We start from the raw sequence: 14,804 nt of genomic DNA, 5'->3' as shown, positions 1-14,804 counted from the left end.
GCAGGTCACAGTACTGTATCTGCTGTCACTTTGGTCTTAGACAACATTGTTACAGCTATCGACAAAAAAAAGCAGTGTGCAGCACTTTTTGTTGATCTGTCAAAAGCCTTTGATACTTTAGATCACCATTTGCTTTTACAGAGGCTGCATGAAATTGGTTTTGATTATTCTACATGTAGCTGGTTTAGGGACTATCTCTCTGATAGACATCAGTCAGTAAAACTGGGAAGCCACCAAACTGAGTTTTTAACAGTTACAAATGGTGTTCCGCAGGGCTCAATTTTAGGTCCAGTCCTATTCACAATTTACATCAATAACATTGTTTCATCGCTACAAAACTGTCACGCCCATTTGTATGCTGACGACACTGTACTGTATTGCATTTCTGATTCGGTCCATCAATCTGTTCAGAACCTTCAGAGCTCTTTTAACACCCTGCAGGACTGTCTAGTGGACCTCAGGCTTGTTCTTAATACAGACAAAACAAAATATATGTGTTTCTCCAGAGCAAGAACTATACATTTTAATGATCTTAATATTCATACAAATAATGGATCTCAAATTGAAAGATTCACTGAATATAAATATCTCGGCATCTGGATAGATGAAATAGTATCTTTTAAATTTCACATAAAAAATCTTGTCTGTCGTCTGCGACAAAAGATTGGATATTTTTATAGGAACAAAGCCACCTTCCCGTTGTTCAGTAGGAAAAGGATTATTGAGGCAGTTTTTATGTCTGTCCTTGATTACGGTGATGTGGTTTATCGGCATGCATCTCATTCATGTCTTAAACTCCTAGACTCTGTTTTTCACTCTGCTTTAAGGTTCATTACAGGAGATGCTTATGACACACACCATTGTGTTTTATATGAAAAGGTTGGGTGGTCCTCTCTTAAAGAGAGACGTGATGCACATTGGCATATTTTTATATATAAAGCCCTGACCGAAAAGCTACCACTCTATTTGACAACAATGCTGCATATTTCAGATGGGCTTTATCAAACCCGCTCAACTGAAATGCTCATGTTATATGTTCCATACGCCCGGTCTGACCTTGGTAAAACTGCTTTTAGCCACAGTGCCCCTGACTCCTGGAACAGCCTACAACATCAAATTAAAATAAATACACTCATAACTGTTAACCAATTTAAAGTTATTATTTTGAATCAGCCCCACTCCACTTGTTTTAATTAGGCTATTGTTCTGCTTTATTCAATTGATCTGAATGTTTTAATTGTTGTTGTCTCTTTGTAAGCTTGTTGTGTATTCTCATTGTATATTGTGAATCTGTAATTGACTCGACGTCATTGTAAAAGAGGGTAACCCTCAATTGACCTTTCGAGAATAAATAAAGGAAAATTTAAAAAAAAATTGCTGTATGTGTGTCTTGTACTTGATTTCACTAATACTGTGCTCTCTTAATTTTTAAGATTTGAATAGTTCATTCAGTTAACAGTAAAAGCAGCTCTGCCTTCTGTTGAACTGGAAAAGTGCTGTGTAGAGCACCAGGCAGAAGGTCATTCTCACTGGCTGAAATGCAAATCTCACAGCTGTTTCTAATGAGCCCTGATTTGTTTCTGCCGCCCCACTAGATGAATGCTGGTGAAGGCCACTCATGATGTTTTCAGTTGGGCTGCAGGTGGAACACCATCTCTGCCTGCGCCCACAGTCTTGGTGTACCAAGCAAATGCTGCCCAACATCTGTGTGTTGGCATGAAGCTGGTGCTATCTTTGTAGCCATGTCAGAAATCAAAACGTGTGCCTTCTGGAGGACAGTTGTGGCTGAGTTCTTAGGAATGATCATCTTTGTCTTCATTGGCATCTCAGCTGCGATCGGGGACACGAATAATTCCTACCCTGACCAGGAGATAAAAGTAGCTTTTGCCTTTGGTTTGGCCGTTGCCACACTAGCCCACTGTATGAGCGATTGCCACCTGAATCCTGCCATCACCCTAGGTCTCCTGGCCAGCTGCCGGATGAGCATCTTAAAAGCCTTTTTCTACATGATAGTTCAGCTTTTGGGAGCAGTGGCTGGCAGTGCCATTGCGCACAGCCTAAAGCCTATAACCACAGATTCGCTTAGCATTAACAAGGTAAGTATGAATCCTTTTGCTCACAATATCCCTGAGTAGTGCTTCACTTAGTCAATGACACGTACTGCTCAGATTGAGTGGCATTTGGGAAATTGCCTCCATGCCTGAGCTTGTTTCCTTTTGACAGCCAAACACTCAACCACTAAGGTTTTGTGTTTTAATCGATAACACCTCCCCATTTGCAAACTTCTGTTGATGAGTTTAATTTAAAAGTCAAGTTTTAATGATCACTCTTGGGTTGTAGCTGTCATGCATTGAAGGCAGACCCTTTTCTCATCAGGGAGTGTTTATGGGATGAAAGCTTTTTCCGACCTCTACTGTAATTTATTAAGGACTGAATCCGTCAGCCAACTAAATAATACGTCTTCTTTTTTCCCTTTTTGTTTTTAGCACAATTATTTTCATTTACAGTCTTTTTTAAGAGCTTTATCACAATGCAAGAGTCACAGAATTGGAGGCAAAATAATCTAATGATAAGTAACAGAAAAGAAGGCAAAGAGCAAACTTGTGTGTGTGTTTTTTTCTCCTATTGCAGCTCAATGGAATCGTCCCACTGCAAGGCATAGGTGTAGAATTCCTGCTCACCCTCTAGCTGGTTCTGTGTGTGCTTGCCGTCACGGACAAAAGGCGTGACGTCACCGGATTTGCACCTCTGGCTATCGGCTTGTCTGTAGTGCTGGGATACCTAGTAGGAGTGAGTGCAGTATATATCAAAACATTTCCCCTCTCATTAATTTAATAGATGGTTTCTCCATCTCGCCATTGCCTGACACAATGGATTGGCAAAGGATAAACTGGCAGTAAATCAAGGCTTGCACGTAATCTGCTGATGTACAGAAAGAAAAGGCAAGTGGTGATTTCCCTTTTATTTATTTATTTATTTATTTATACGGTTCACAGATCAGCTACACAGGATGTGGTATGAACCCGGCTCGATCCTTTGGGCCTGCTCTGATACAGTGGTCTTTTGATGATCATTGGGTAATTATTCCAGAGCAGCAAAATAAGAGATTTTATAAGTGTTGCACCTATGTGTAATTCCTATTGAAACCAGGAAGCTTGTGTCATGTTATTGTTTTTTAGGTGTACTGGACAGGACCAATGAGTGGCGGTGTGGCGGCTGCCCTTCTGTATAATTATCTGCTGTCACCCAGAGATGAGCCCTTGAGGGAACAAACAAGAGACCTGTGCTGCTGCTGTTGTTCTTCACCTACGGAAAATGAAGTAAGTGAGCCCCTTCTGGATGGTTTCAAAGATTGGTCGAGGAATGCAATTTGATTTGAGAATGACTACTTTTGTAGTTGACAACTGTAGTTGACTTCTGCAGCCAAGTAAAGTACTGTAGGACATGGCTTCGTTATTGAGTTCCTTACCACCCATATGGTTCTATGTGTGATAACAGTGACCGGTAAGCAACGGCATGATGTTAATGGTTTCCTGAGCTGGCTACTGGGTTGTCAGTGGGTCTTTGGAACTTTTCAAATGTAAGTGAATTTTTTTTATTATTCAACCAGACCATCAGCAGAGTAAAATAACCTTTGGAGACAAATCTGTGTTTGAAGAGGCTGTTAATGGAGAGGGAAACCACTTCAGTTAAGATAAGTACTGTATAGGGCCAGATAAGGGTTTCATCTTAATGATAGTATGGAGAAAAATAGAAGCACTATTCGTTACAATTACCTCTGCATTAAGACTTCTTAGAGTGCCCCCCCCCCCCCCTTTGCTGTGTGTGTGGCTGACGTGCAGAGCAGTCCAGGAAGCGGGTGGAGAAAATCACAATTGCAACGACAGCTGCACAAGTGGGGTGATGTGCGGAATACAGATTAGGAGCATGTGGCCACTCTCAATTTTTCTAAGTGTATTTTTCCTGGCAGCACAAGGCGACTTGGTACAACAGGGTCACTGCATGGATCCCTGTGCCAAAACTAACTGACTTATAATTAAGAATTCATTATGACAAATTATAGGAACACTTCTTTACAATGGGGAACAGTTACACCATCCCTGTGAAAAAAAACAAATAAATAATAATAATATATATGTAGGTGTATATATATTTCTTTATTTTATTTATAAGAGTTTTTGCATTTTTTTTCAACAAAGGAATAAAATATAATATAGATAATTTTGGGGGCCAGGTGCGAGGGCGAGATCGCAAATGTATATTGGCTACCTGACGTGGAGAGTAATATAACATTTTAGACGGCGGGGCCCTAACTACAGTGAAATAAAGCACGGGCTTGTGTGGGGGAGGAGAGTAATATTACATTGTAGCAAGTATTTTATCAAGTTTGCCGACGGCGGGGCCGTTTACCAAAAAAGTGTAGTGTATACTATCTAGACATAACGTCTTGCCTGGGAGAGTGTGTCGATGGCGGGTCCATGTAAGCCCGGCCGGCTGCTGGGATTGTTGGCGGCGGGTCAACTTTACGTCCGTTAAACTCTGCCGTACTCCGTTAAACTTTATGTCAGTTATCTCTGACCTGCCGTTAGTTTGCGGCTGGCTGCTGGCATTCATGTGGCAGGTATGTGGCAGCCAGGTATGATACCTGCATGCTGCTGCGCACTGTGAGACTGCGTGCGCACTGGGCGTTGGCACATGCGCACTGGACCAACTGTCGAGCAACTGTGCGACACGCCTGCTATTATAGTAGTATGATGCATCTCATACTGTATAGTAGGCCTACTATACTATTCAAGGTATTTGGCGACAATCCCAAATGTCTCTATAGTGGAACAACACAAGGATGTGGCTGCAGGTAACTGCACACAAAAGAAGTTGATATTCTCCATACGACAAAGCATAATTAGACAAGATGTGGCCATCGTGGAGATTTCCTGTTTGGCTGTGTCACAAGAATGTCCTTTCTCCATCTACGCACACGTCTCCTTTCACATCCTGTTTTATGGCTTATGGGTATTTGATGATCCCCACACCCTAGGCTAATCATTGAATAACCATCATCAACTGACTTTTAACTCAACAACCGAACATTTCTCAATAGAAACTCCTGCAGTCTGAGGGCAATCCCCAGCCAAGGCTGTTTAAATAGATGCATGCCTGTTATTGTTAGCCCGAGCACCAATTTGGGGGCAGGATGACCTTTGTGGTTGGATGCACATCCCCTTGTTTGAGCATTCCAATTATTCTGCTCAGTATGAGATGATCATTACCAAAATGTCTGTGTCCCAAAATTGTTTCAGAATGTTCTGTTAAAGGTGTACATGTTGTTACGTTGTCACTTCCACGTTCCACTTATTGCCCCACTGATAGGCAGGGGGAACTTCTTTGATGGAAAATCAATCTGATATACATTACAAACGTGAATGCAACAGGCTTGCTAGAGGCTTAATTGCATTAATTAACTTGTTTCATTATATTTAATTCCGAGGACTGGTATAATCTATTCAATATATTTTTATCATTTTTTATGGCTTTCCTCCCTTCAACAATGGATACTGCTTTTCTCTAGTGTATGTTTCCACAATGAATGTTATCCTTATAGTCCTACAAAGGTGCACTGTTCCTTTAAATGTATCCATGATGAATAGCTGTTGATGGGTTTATCTCACTGAACATGATTTTTTATGGTCGATTTTTTTAGAAGTTGGTCATGTGACGGAGGCCAATCTGAAAATCTCCTTCCTTTATGTGCTTAACCTCGGAGGTCAGAGCATTGTGTTTGGTCTGTTGTTTTGAAGTTTGTACTGAACAACATGGACAATGCTCTTTCTGTGGCCCCACAGTCAATTATCTGTCTGGGACTGTCCTGCATCAAATTGTTTTGCTCTCATGGTGAGTTTGATTATTCCATAACTTGGCATGGGAGAGTGTTCAGTCATCCTATAATTGTGTCTAACATAAAAAAAACATTAAAACTTTATTTAAACTGATTTGAGGGTGACAATTTTACATTTGATCTATCCTTGACCCAACAATATGGCCTTTATAACATGTTCTGCATAACCGTTTGTGAAAAAAAACATGCTGTTCTTTATTTTAATTTTTACAAATAACTAGTAGGCTATTATTATTTGTTATCCTGCTAACAAATGTTGTCTGTATGGCCTGATATCACTTCCTCTAGACCACAATTGTTGTCAAGAAACTATAAAACTAAAAACAATCAAATAAATCAATAGGTCACAAATTTATTTATTTATTATTCATTTAAAAAAACATTGGTCATTGTAGTTTATTTTTAGATACATCCCACATACCCAGTCCTGCTGCATTAAACCATTACTAGCGCCACGAATATATATTATTCCACAACTGAAAAAAGTCCCCCAAGTATGTACTGCTGTTTGGGTAAGATTTGCTGGCAGCTTACTGCATTACTGAGACTAAAGAAAACAACTAATTCTTTTTAAATGGTTCTTAAGGATATACATCTTTAGAACTAACAGGGATAGGGTATGGAGTTAACCTACTTGCCTTTAGCCTTAACCTAAAGCCCCCTTCAACCTGTCTCCACATACTGGCTGATACTGGGCCCTTATCAAGAGTAACTCACCAGGCTCACTCCCTTTCTGTTTTCCATCCGTTTTTGGCAAAGGTTCAAGAAACGCTGTGTCAGACAGGGGGGGCTGTGTGTGTGGAGGGGGGCTGGGACACCGTTCTGGTGAACTGTGTGTTGAACTCTGTGAATGAGTAACAAGTTGCCAATCAAACCTGCAAAGTAAAACGGTTTTAACTTTCCTTTTCATGGCCACAATACAGATCTGATGAGATTGAACCCATGGCTCTTCTATAGATGACACTGCTGGCCTACATTTTCACATCTTTAGTGTTTTTAACTCAACATCGGCATAACGTCTTTAAGGCTAGTGAACAGCCTATTGTAAATGCCGGGCTATAAACACGGGTCGAGGAACATTCAGAAGGTGAATGGTCCCAATACTGCGAACTATTTCAGAGGTCCTGACCCGTGAAATTGCTCGGTAAACACAGATCAAAAGTAAAAGGCAGGTTGCGTGATTCATATGTAAACCAAAGGGTCATTGCACCACCAAGATTCAAAACAGAGGATTGAAAACTGCCATTACATTCAAATTATTAATTGTTATATATATGTTTCATCGACATCTACTTGAATACAGTCTGATTCTGATATAAGCAGGCATATTATGTTAAATAAAACCCAAACAATAAACATTAAATCAGTCATGCAGATGAATACACATTGAATTATGCATTTCAAATATAACATATTTTTTAGGGCCTTTAATGATCGCAGTGTAATGCCCGGTTGGCTCTTAGCACTGTGTGACTTTGTTGAACAGTATATCCGAACAAAGAATAATATACCCATAACATACTCACAAACACAGACAAATGGCAGAAAAAACACCCTAGCATAAAAGCTTGGACCTCTGTGAATTCCAAAAATAACTTTAACCCTGGCTGTCCTGAAACCTTATACGTATCATACACATATTACATGTTCTTTTAATGACTAAACAATTCAGCCTTTTCATTTAAATGACATTCTGAAAATAAATGTAATAAATGAGCTAAATTAAATATACATTTAAAAAAAAAAGTACCTGTGCAAACTAGATCTGTGTTATTATCTGACAGCTTCAACTTAATTGGGAGAAAAAAAAGGCTGCAACTCTGCTGCCCTCTGGTGTTATTTGGATGTAGGCCTGTGTGCTGATGATCGCACTAAAAGTCACAATGAAGTTACATTAATACCTGCCATAGTAAGATAACACGTTAGTAATCTTATATCTTCTTGTCTTTTTATGAAAATGAATCCTAAAATCTGAATGAATCCTCTTTCCCAAAAAAACTCAATTTCCATTATCATTACACACGGACCTTTCAGGAAGCCACAAATGAACCCCCATTAAAATATAATAGTAGGGTACAACAACCTGCCTTCCCCTTAGGTCTGGCTTAACTGTAAGGCAAAAAAAAGACAAATCTACTTTCTGACCCAATATTTGTTTAGACAGATTGGTTAAATACTGTTCAAATTGAAAAACATTGGCAAAATATGTATTATATGTACTGTATGCAAATCCAATCTGGTTGTTCTTGCAGAAAATATTTCAGGAACAATGTTGTTATTTTCTTTTTCACTTTATCGAGACTTGACAAACAGTATAGTAGTATAGTATGTTAGATTGAAATTTACAGACTTTATCCTGTGAAATTTTTTTTGACAAAAATGACAGTGATATATAGATGTTAACTGCTATTTTGTCAATTAGCCTACATCCTGAGGCTTGCTCCCAGTGGTTCTGGTCCAAGCTATAGAAAGATGTTAATAATTTTATAGTTGACAACATTTTTGCTTAGTTGTTACTTTCTATTATCGAAATACTATATTTGGTTGTTAAATTATAGTGACAAAAGCCAAAAAAAAAATGTCTTGGTAATTTAATTTAGCTTCTTGCTAAATTCTTCAACTTTACAATCCCCTTAATTGTCTGTATTCATGGAAGCAATAAATCAATACAACGTCAACTATTTCTACCTCACAAAATAAAAAAAACAGGCAATGAAAAAATGTAATTTAATTTTTGCAATACGTTTAATGTTTTCCAATTGTACAACTGTTAGGTAGGCATACTCGCGTTTTTTTCTATATTGATATTACTTTTCATTATTAATATTTAGTTTGTTTTGTTTTTTCACATTAACGTCATAACCTTAAAAAAATTGAAAGTTTTAAATATAATAGATAAATAAAAAGAACGCCAAAAGTAGACCCCATCGACTTTTTATATAAGGTAGACCTTTTACATACTATCTATGAGGTAGACCCATGGGTAGAAAGAAACCATAGATATAGATACGTATATGTATTTATATCCATAAATACTATGATTTATATCTATAAAGAAACCCCTGTTAATGTCAATTGTTAATAAAGTTTATTTAGAAAAAGGGCCCAAACAGAAACGGAAGAAGTTTAGCGACACTTCCGGTTTGCGAAGGCGTAAAGATGTCTCCGTCCTTATTTGATTTTCTTGAAGCTAAAGACAAATTTACGGTGAGAGTTTGCAGACTTTCATTTATTTATCCGAACACGTGTTATTATTTACTGTAAGCCGTTATTAAATATATAGATGGATAGCAAGTGACTACATGTTCTTCTGTTAGTGTTTTCATAGAAAGTGCTAGCTATGCTAACAAAAACGCTATCTTCCGTTTCATTCTCTCTCATTAATGTCCTCTCCTTCCCTAACTATCACCTACAGACGTCTGCCAATCATGCGTTGGCTGGTAAAGGCAGCAAACATTTGGTAAATGTTTTCAACCAGTTTCCTGGGAAGTAAGTAATGTCAATGTAGCCTCTGTGCAAGTCCTTAAACCTGCAGTGTGTAGAATTTTGGGTTTTATTTCCTAGCAGATTTTGTAGAAAGTAATTATAATATCCATTAGTACATTTCATTTAGTGCATAATAGCTGCAACATCAATAACCTCCGTGTTGTCTTCTGACTTATTGGTCTCGTGTTGTTACAGTGAGACAGAAAAGAAGTCCACACTTGACCAGGCGCTGCGGGGTGTCCTTGGGGATCAGATTGTAAGTGCATTAGCCTTCATCTACTCTTTATACTAACAACAATCAACAAACCATATTTACAGTATCCAGGCTTTGTATGAAAACCTGACGGTGTTGCGTTGATTGACCGCAGGTGGAGCGGAAGGCGAGCTGCGAAGACTACCTATCTCTCATCTACCTGAGCATCGATGCAGTTACTGAAGGTAAGTCACACTGTCTTGGAACCTTTTGACTACAATGTATGACGAAATCCTCCAGGGTTGAAGGATATATTTCAATGTCTTCAAAGGCGTTACATAGGTGAATCTGCAAATAAGGCCTTGATTGTTATAAAAATGCAAATTAATCAAATGCAAATTGTTGGTATTATCTATTTTTTAAATAATTTAGACATGCTTCTCTTATTAAAATGTACGCAGTCTAGCATGGCGTGATCCGATATGGTCACAACTTAAGCCTCATGCTGATCAAGCCCTTTTCGTTCTTGTTTTAATTCTCCTTATTAGGCATCTGTTCTGCTACAACTCCTTTCCTCCTGCTTGGAGATGTACTGGACTGCCTTCCCCTTGACCAATGCGACAATATATTCTCTTTTGTGGAGGAAAATGTGTCCACCTGGAAATCGGTAAATAAGCCAAAGCCTCTCAGTGACAGTGAAAGTGTATGTATCCATCATAAAGTAGATCCTTTCACCACTATGTCTGTCTGCACTCTCCCCTTTCTTAGAACTCTTTTTACACTGCTGGGAAGAACTACTTGTTGAGGATGTGTAATGGTAAGGATGGTGTTTGGTTTCTTGTTGACGAACAAGACTTTTTTGGGTTTGAAAGGCAACACAGTTTTGTAACATGCCTCTCGATTTGTGCAGACCTTTTAAGGAGGCTGTCCAAATCCCAGAATACTGTATTCTGTGGGCGAATCCAGCTTTTCCTGGCACGTCTCTTTCCCCTGTCTGAAAAATCAGGTAAGAACAACATTTGTTTATTTATGTTTTGAGTTAATAATACAACATCAATTTCAACCTCATACAATGGGACTTTTTGTTTTTAATGTACTGCCATTTGTGTTTACTCCAGGTCTGAATCTACAGAGCCAGTTTAATCTGGAGAATATCACAGTCTACAACAAAAATGAACAGGAAAGCACTCTTGGCCAGAAGGTAAAGTATAATATACTATTAATAATATTCAATTGAATTGGAAAATTAAGGCTTAACGTTATTTTCATGGTTCCATGTTTGTAGCAAACAGAAGAAAAGGAGGATGGTATGGAGGTGGAGGAAGGAGAAATGGGAGAGGATGATGCTCCTGCACCATGGTAAGTTAAGGTTGTGCTGTAAAATACACACATAAAGTTTGGCCATGTTTTTGTTGTTGTCTTTCTTAAATTAAACATTTGCTTGTTTTACTGAAACTGAGTCAAACTTTTCTTCCAGCTCCATTCCAATCGACTACAACTTGTACAGAAAGTTCTGGATGCTGCAGGACTACTTCAGAAACCCGGTGCAGTGTTACGACAAATTCTCTTGGATGACATTTCTAAAGGTAATTCACAAAAGCAGAGGAAATGTTGTGCCCCTGTCATCCATTTTTCAAAAGGTTGGAAACATGACAGATAAAAGTACATGCTACAGACTCATGAATTCAAAGCCGATTGTAACAATCCCTTTTTGTGCTGTACAGTACTCGGATGAAACCTTGGCGGTGTTCAAGAGCTTCAAGTTGGATGACATGCAGGCCTCTAAGAGAAAGCTGGAGGAGCTGAGAGCGTCCGGAGGAGAACACGTCTACTTTGCCAAGTTTCTAACAAGCGAGAAGGTGAAAAACCTTTTCATTACATTAAAAAGAACCATTCTTGCCCAAATGGCTTGACTGAATGAATGCATTACCTCACTTCTTTTTTCTTTCTTCTTTATCTCCAGCTCATGGACCTTCAGCTCAGCGACAGCAACTTCAGGCGGCACATTCTCCTGCAGTATCTCATCCTCTTCCAGTACCTGAAGGGTCAGGTCAAGTTCAAAAGGTGAAGCTGCTGTTTCTCTGCTCTGAACGTGTGCAACAGTAAACCAAACATAAGTGGTTTGAAGAGGCGTGTCTTATTTTTTGGTATGTCTTTGTCCTCCTACAGCTCCAGCTGTGTTCTGAACGATGACCAGACTACGTGGATCGAAGAGACGACTAAATTGGTGTACCAGGTCCGTCCTGATCACACTGTCATAGATCGTACATAATTGTTATACATACAATGAATATGCCTTTCTATTTTTATGTTAAAATGCAACTGGATCATTTTATACTGACTAGACAGACTTAGAAAGTGTCAAGCGTCTTAAATCAGCCTTGGCCTCCAGAGAGAGAAAAGCTAACCTGTTCTACTCTGTAACTGTTCTCTTGTAGCTGCTGAGAGAGATCCCTCCTGATGGAGACAAGTTTGCGACTATGGTTGAGGTAAGCCTGGCTCTGGAATACTAATATTAAATAATAAGTTAGAGATTTTCCCTGCACATTCACATTCTTTTTTTAAGTTTTTTTTATTCAAATGTTCTGCACACTAGTGAAACTCATTGTGTGCCTCATCTTTACCAGCATATCCTCAACACGGAGGAGAACTGGAATGGCTGGAAAAACGAGGGATGCTCCAGTTTTGTGAAAGAAAGGTACAGAGTCATTGATATAGTCGACAAAATATGTGGTGCGTGTTGGGAATATCGTTCTAAGATGGACGGTTGGTCCCACTCGTTTCCTCTCTAACAGGGCAGCAGATGACAAATCTAAAAGACCCACCAGGAAGAGGCAGGCTCCAGAAGACTTCCTTGGAAAAGGGCCAGACCGCAAGATCTTCATGGGAAAGTATGTGATCGAAACACAGGGGGTAGGCTAGTTAGTGTAGAGATAAGTGAGATTCTTCACATTTTTTAATGTTTGAGAATTTGAGTGGGTAGTGGAGAGGAGCTGGGGTTTAGCTAACTCTGAATCTTGTGTTTACAAAACACAACCAACAAATGCTTCCTAAGCAAAATACAGCCAGAGTAGGGTGGGGACTGCAGATAAACACACCACCACACATTCTTGTTTGGGCATAAGTGGTCGAGAGGGAATATTTTTGTTGTGTATGTCGTTTATATAGTGCTTGAATTCAAAGTTTTAAGAAGGTATTGAAACCCTGTTTTAAGATTCTTAAAATCTTCAATACTTAATAAATATCTTTGAACAAAGTAATGAAATACTGCCGGCTTGGGTCGTGTTGCACCTTGTAGATCATGAGTTTCTTTGCCATATGTAGATACAAATGAAATGAGATATTTCTTTAATGCCCATCTGGCTATGCCCCATGCTTAAGTGAAATGAACCACAACCTGTTTACTTCCATAACTCAAGCTCTTCTGTGTTTTAAGTGATGAGTTGACTCGACTGTGGAACCTGAACCAAGACAACATGGAGGCCTGCAAGTCAGACAGCAGGTTAGTGGTTTTAGACAACACCTTCCTTTTTTTGTCAGAAAATTAATTTATTTTATTTTTTTAACCTAATGTTTTTTATTTTATTCAGGGAGTTCATGCCATCACTGGACGAATTCTTTGCCGAGGCCATTGAGCAGGCTGATCCTGTTAACATGGTGGAAGATGAGTACAAGTGAGTTTGTTCTGTGACATGTCAATTTTTGGGAAGTTCCATTTGCAACAACCAATGAGCTTTATCTCCAAAACAGCATATTGTGGCTTCATTCTCTCTCCGTATGCGTTTGTGTGACTGACTCCCTCTGTTAAAACCCAGGGCAGTGCGGAACCCAAACTACGGCTGGCGCGCTCTGAGGCTGCTGTCCAGGAGAAGTCCACACTTCTTCCAACCAACTAACCAGAAGTTCAAGAGCCTGGCCGATTATCTAGACAGCATGGTCAGCAAACTGGCCAAAGAACTGCCGGTGGGGATTCATTTTAGCTTTAAAAAACAGTATTCAATGATTTTTAAAGGAGTTCATTATGGCCACTAGATCTGTTCACAAGCACTGATATTGTGATTTTCCTTCCATACATGCAGAAGGATATCCCTTCTGAAGAAATCAAGACAGGAGAAGACGATGACGATGATAATGGAGACAATCTTCTCAAAGACAGCAATGACAGTGAGTTTGAATTGTCCCTCAATCAAAATCAAAATGATACTTATTGTTTAGGGTTGTATCCTACTATTTTAGTCCATAAATGAAACTCCTTCTCTGCTTTCATATCCATCCCTGTTTTTAAGATGTGAATTCAATATTTTCTCTGTGAATATATGTATCATTTATTACATCCTAATACTGAAAGGTGGAGTCAGTGATTCTTGAGACTGCTTGTTGTCGTTATCCCTTTTTTTCAAAATCAGTGAATATCTCAACACGATCTGCAAACTGTCTGTTAAGGGTATGTAAACAAAGGGGGCCCACCGTAGCTAGCAGGAAAGCATGCCCGTTTACAGAGCCTAAATTGTGTATAAACACTGGATTATCTTCCAGCGCACAAACAGATGAGACGATGATCAGATGTTTCACTGATTTTGACAAGCGTTCTGCAGAATCTCATACTCCGCCTTTTATTCAGCTTCGTTATCAAATTGAACATACTCTGGTTAATCGCTCCCCCAGCTTGACCAACACATTTTATAGTTCCGTGTTTTCAATGATAAAATCACCAAATCCTCCTTGTGTCCGCTCATTTCCCAGCCAGTTAAGGATCAAAATAGTCTATTCTTAACCCTCCCTATTGTCTTTCTTGAAGGTCCAAGCATACAGAGCAAGATTGTGTCAAACCAGCAGATGGATGAGATTGCAGCCAAACTGGGCGCCGATTGGAAGACGCTGGCTTCTCATTTGGACACAAAGGCCTCAGAGTTGCGGGAGATTGAGACAGACAGTGAAGATGTGGACATGCAGGCCAAACTGCTGCTGGTGGCTTGGCAGGACAGAGAGGGAACACAAGCCACTGTGGAGAACCTAGTCACAGCTCTTAACGCTGCAGGATTCCCCCAGATTGCCGACAACCTCAATGATTCTTAAAGTAGATAATTTTGTTTAGCAGTACCTTCATTTTTGCTGCATCCTTTTTTAGTACCAAAAACAATTGGAGACTAAACTTTTTGTATGTAGTGTAGGTTGAAACCCATGTTTTTTCACTGTAGAAAATGAAATAAATGTTTTTCCAAAAAAAAA

At 39.3% G+C, this 14,804-nt stretch overlaps 1 protein-coding gene and 1 pseudogene across 2 annotated transcripts; both read left to right on the top strand.

The window, feature by feature from the left end:
- The first annotated feature begins 1,742 nt into the window (after positions 1-1,742).
- LOC307255350 (aquaporin FA-CHIP-like) lies at positions 1,743-4,029 on the top strand (annotated as a pseudogene). The gene is made up of 5 exons: positions 1,743-2,096; positions 2,632-2,790; positions 2,997-3,077; positions 3,180-3,324; positions 3,971-4,029. The product of its transcript is annotated as an aquaporin FA-CHIP-like (transcript).
- A 4,997-nt stretch (positions 4,030-9,026) lies between these two features.
- On the top strand, positions 9,027-14,787 carry thoc1 (THO complex 1). The gene is made up of 21 exons (XM_080033804.1): positions 9,027-9,103; positions 9,312-9,385; positions 9,578-9,638; positions 9,751-9,820; positions 10,124-10,242; positions 10,344-10,392; positions 10,486-10,581; positions 10,694-10,776; positions 10,861-10,934; positions 11,053-11,161; positions 11,300-11,434; positions 11,539-11,639; positions 11,745-11,811; positions 12,014-12,064; positions 12,203-12,273; positions 12,371-12,466; positions 13,012-13,077; positions 13,166-13,249; positions 13,391-13,538; positions 13,655-13,739; positions 14,374-14,787. Exons 1-21 carry the CDS (start codon positions 9,056-9,058, stop codon positions 14,649-14,651), a joined length of 1,965 nt encoding a protein of 654 aa, XP_079889930.1. The 5' UTR covers positions 9,027-9,055; the 3' UTR covers positions 14,652-14,787.
- The last annotated feature ends 17 nt before the right edge of the window (positions 14,788-14,804 follow it).

Source organism: Ammodytes marinus, assembly GCF_949987685.1.
Source record: "Ammodytes marinus genome assembly, chromosome: 9".
Classification (NCBI taxonomy): Eukaryota; Metazoa; Chordata; class Actinopteri; order Uranoscopiformes; family Ammodytidae; genus Ammodytes; species Ammodytes marinus.
This window is presented reverse-complemented; position numbering and strand designations above follow the sequence as displayed.

Excerpts from the sequence above, each read along its gene's own strand:
- thoc1 (XM_080033804.1), top strand. The coding sequence starts at position 9,056 with ATGTCTCCGTCCTTATTTGATTTTCTTGAAGCTAAAGACAAATTTACG. Across the intron at positions 12,467-13,011 it reads CGCAAGATCTTCATGGGAAA|TGATGAGTTGACTCGACTGT; the intron begins GTATGTGATCGA and ends CTGTGTTTTAAG. Across the intron at positions 13,250-13,390 it reads ATGGTGGAAGATGAGTACAA|GGCAGTGCGGAACCCAAACT; the intron begins GTGAGTTTGTTC and ends GTTAAAACCCAG.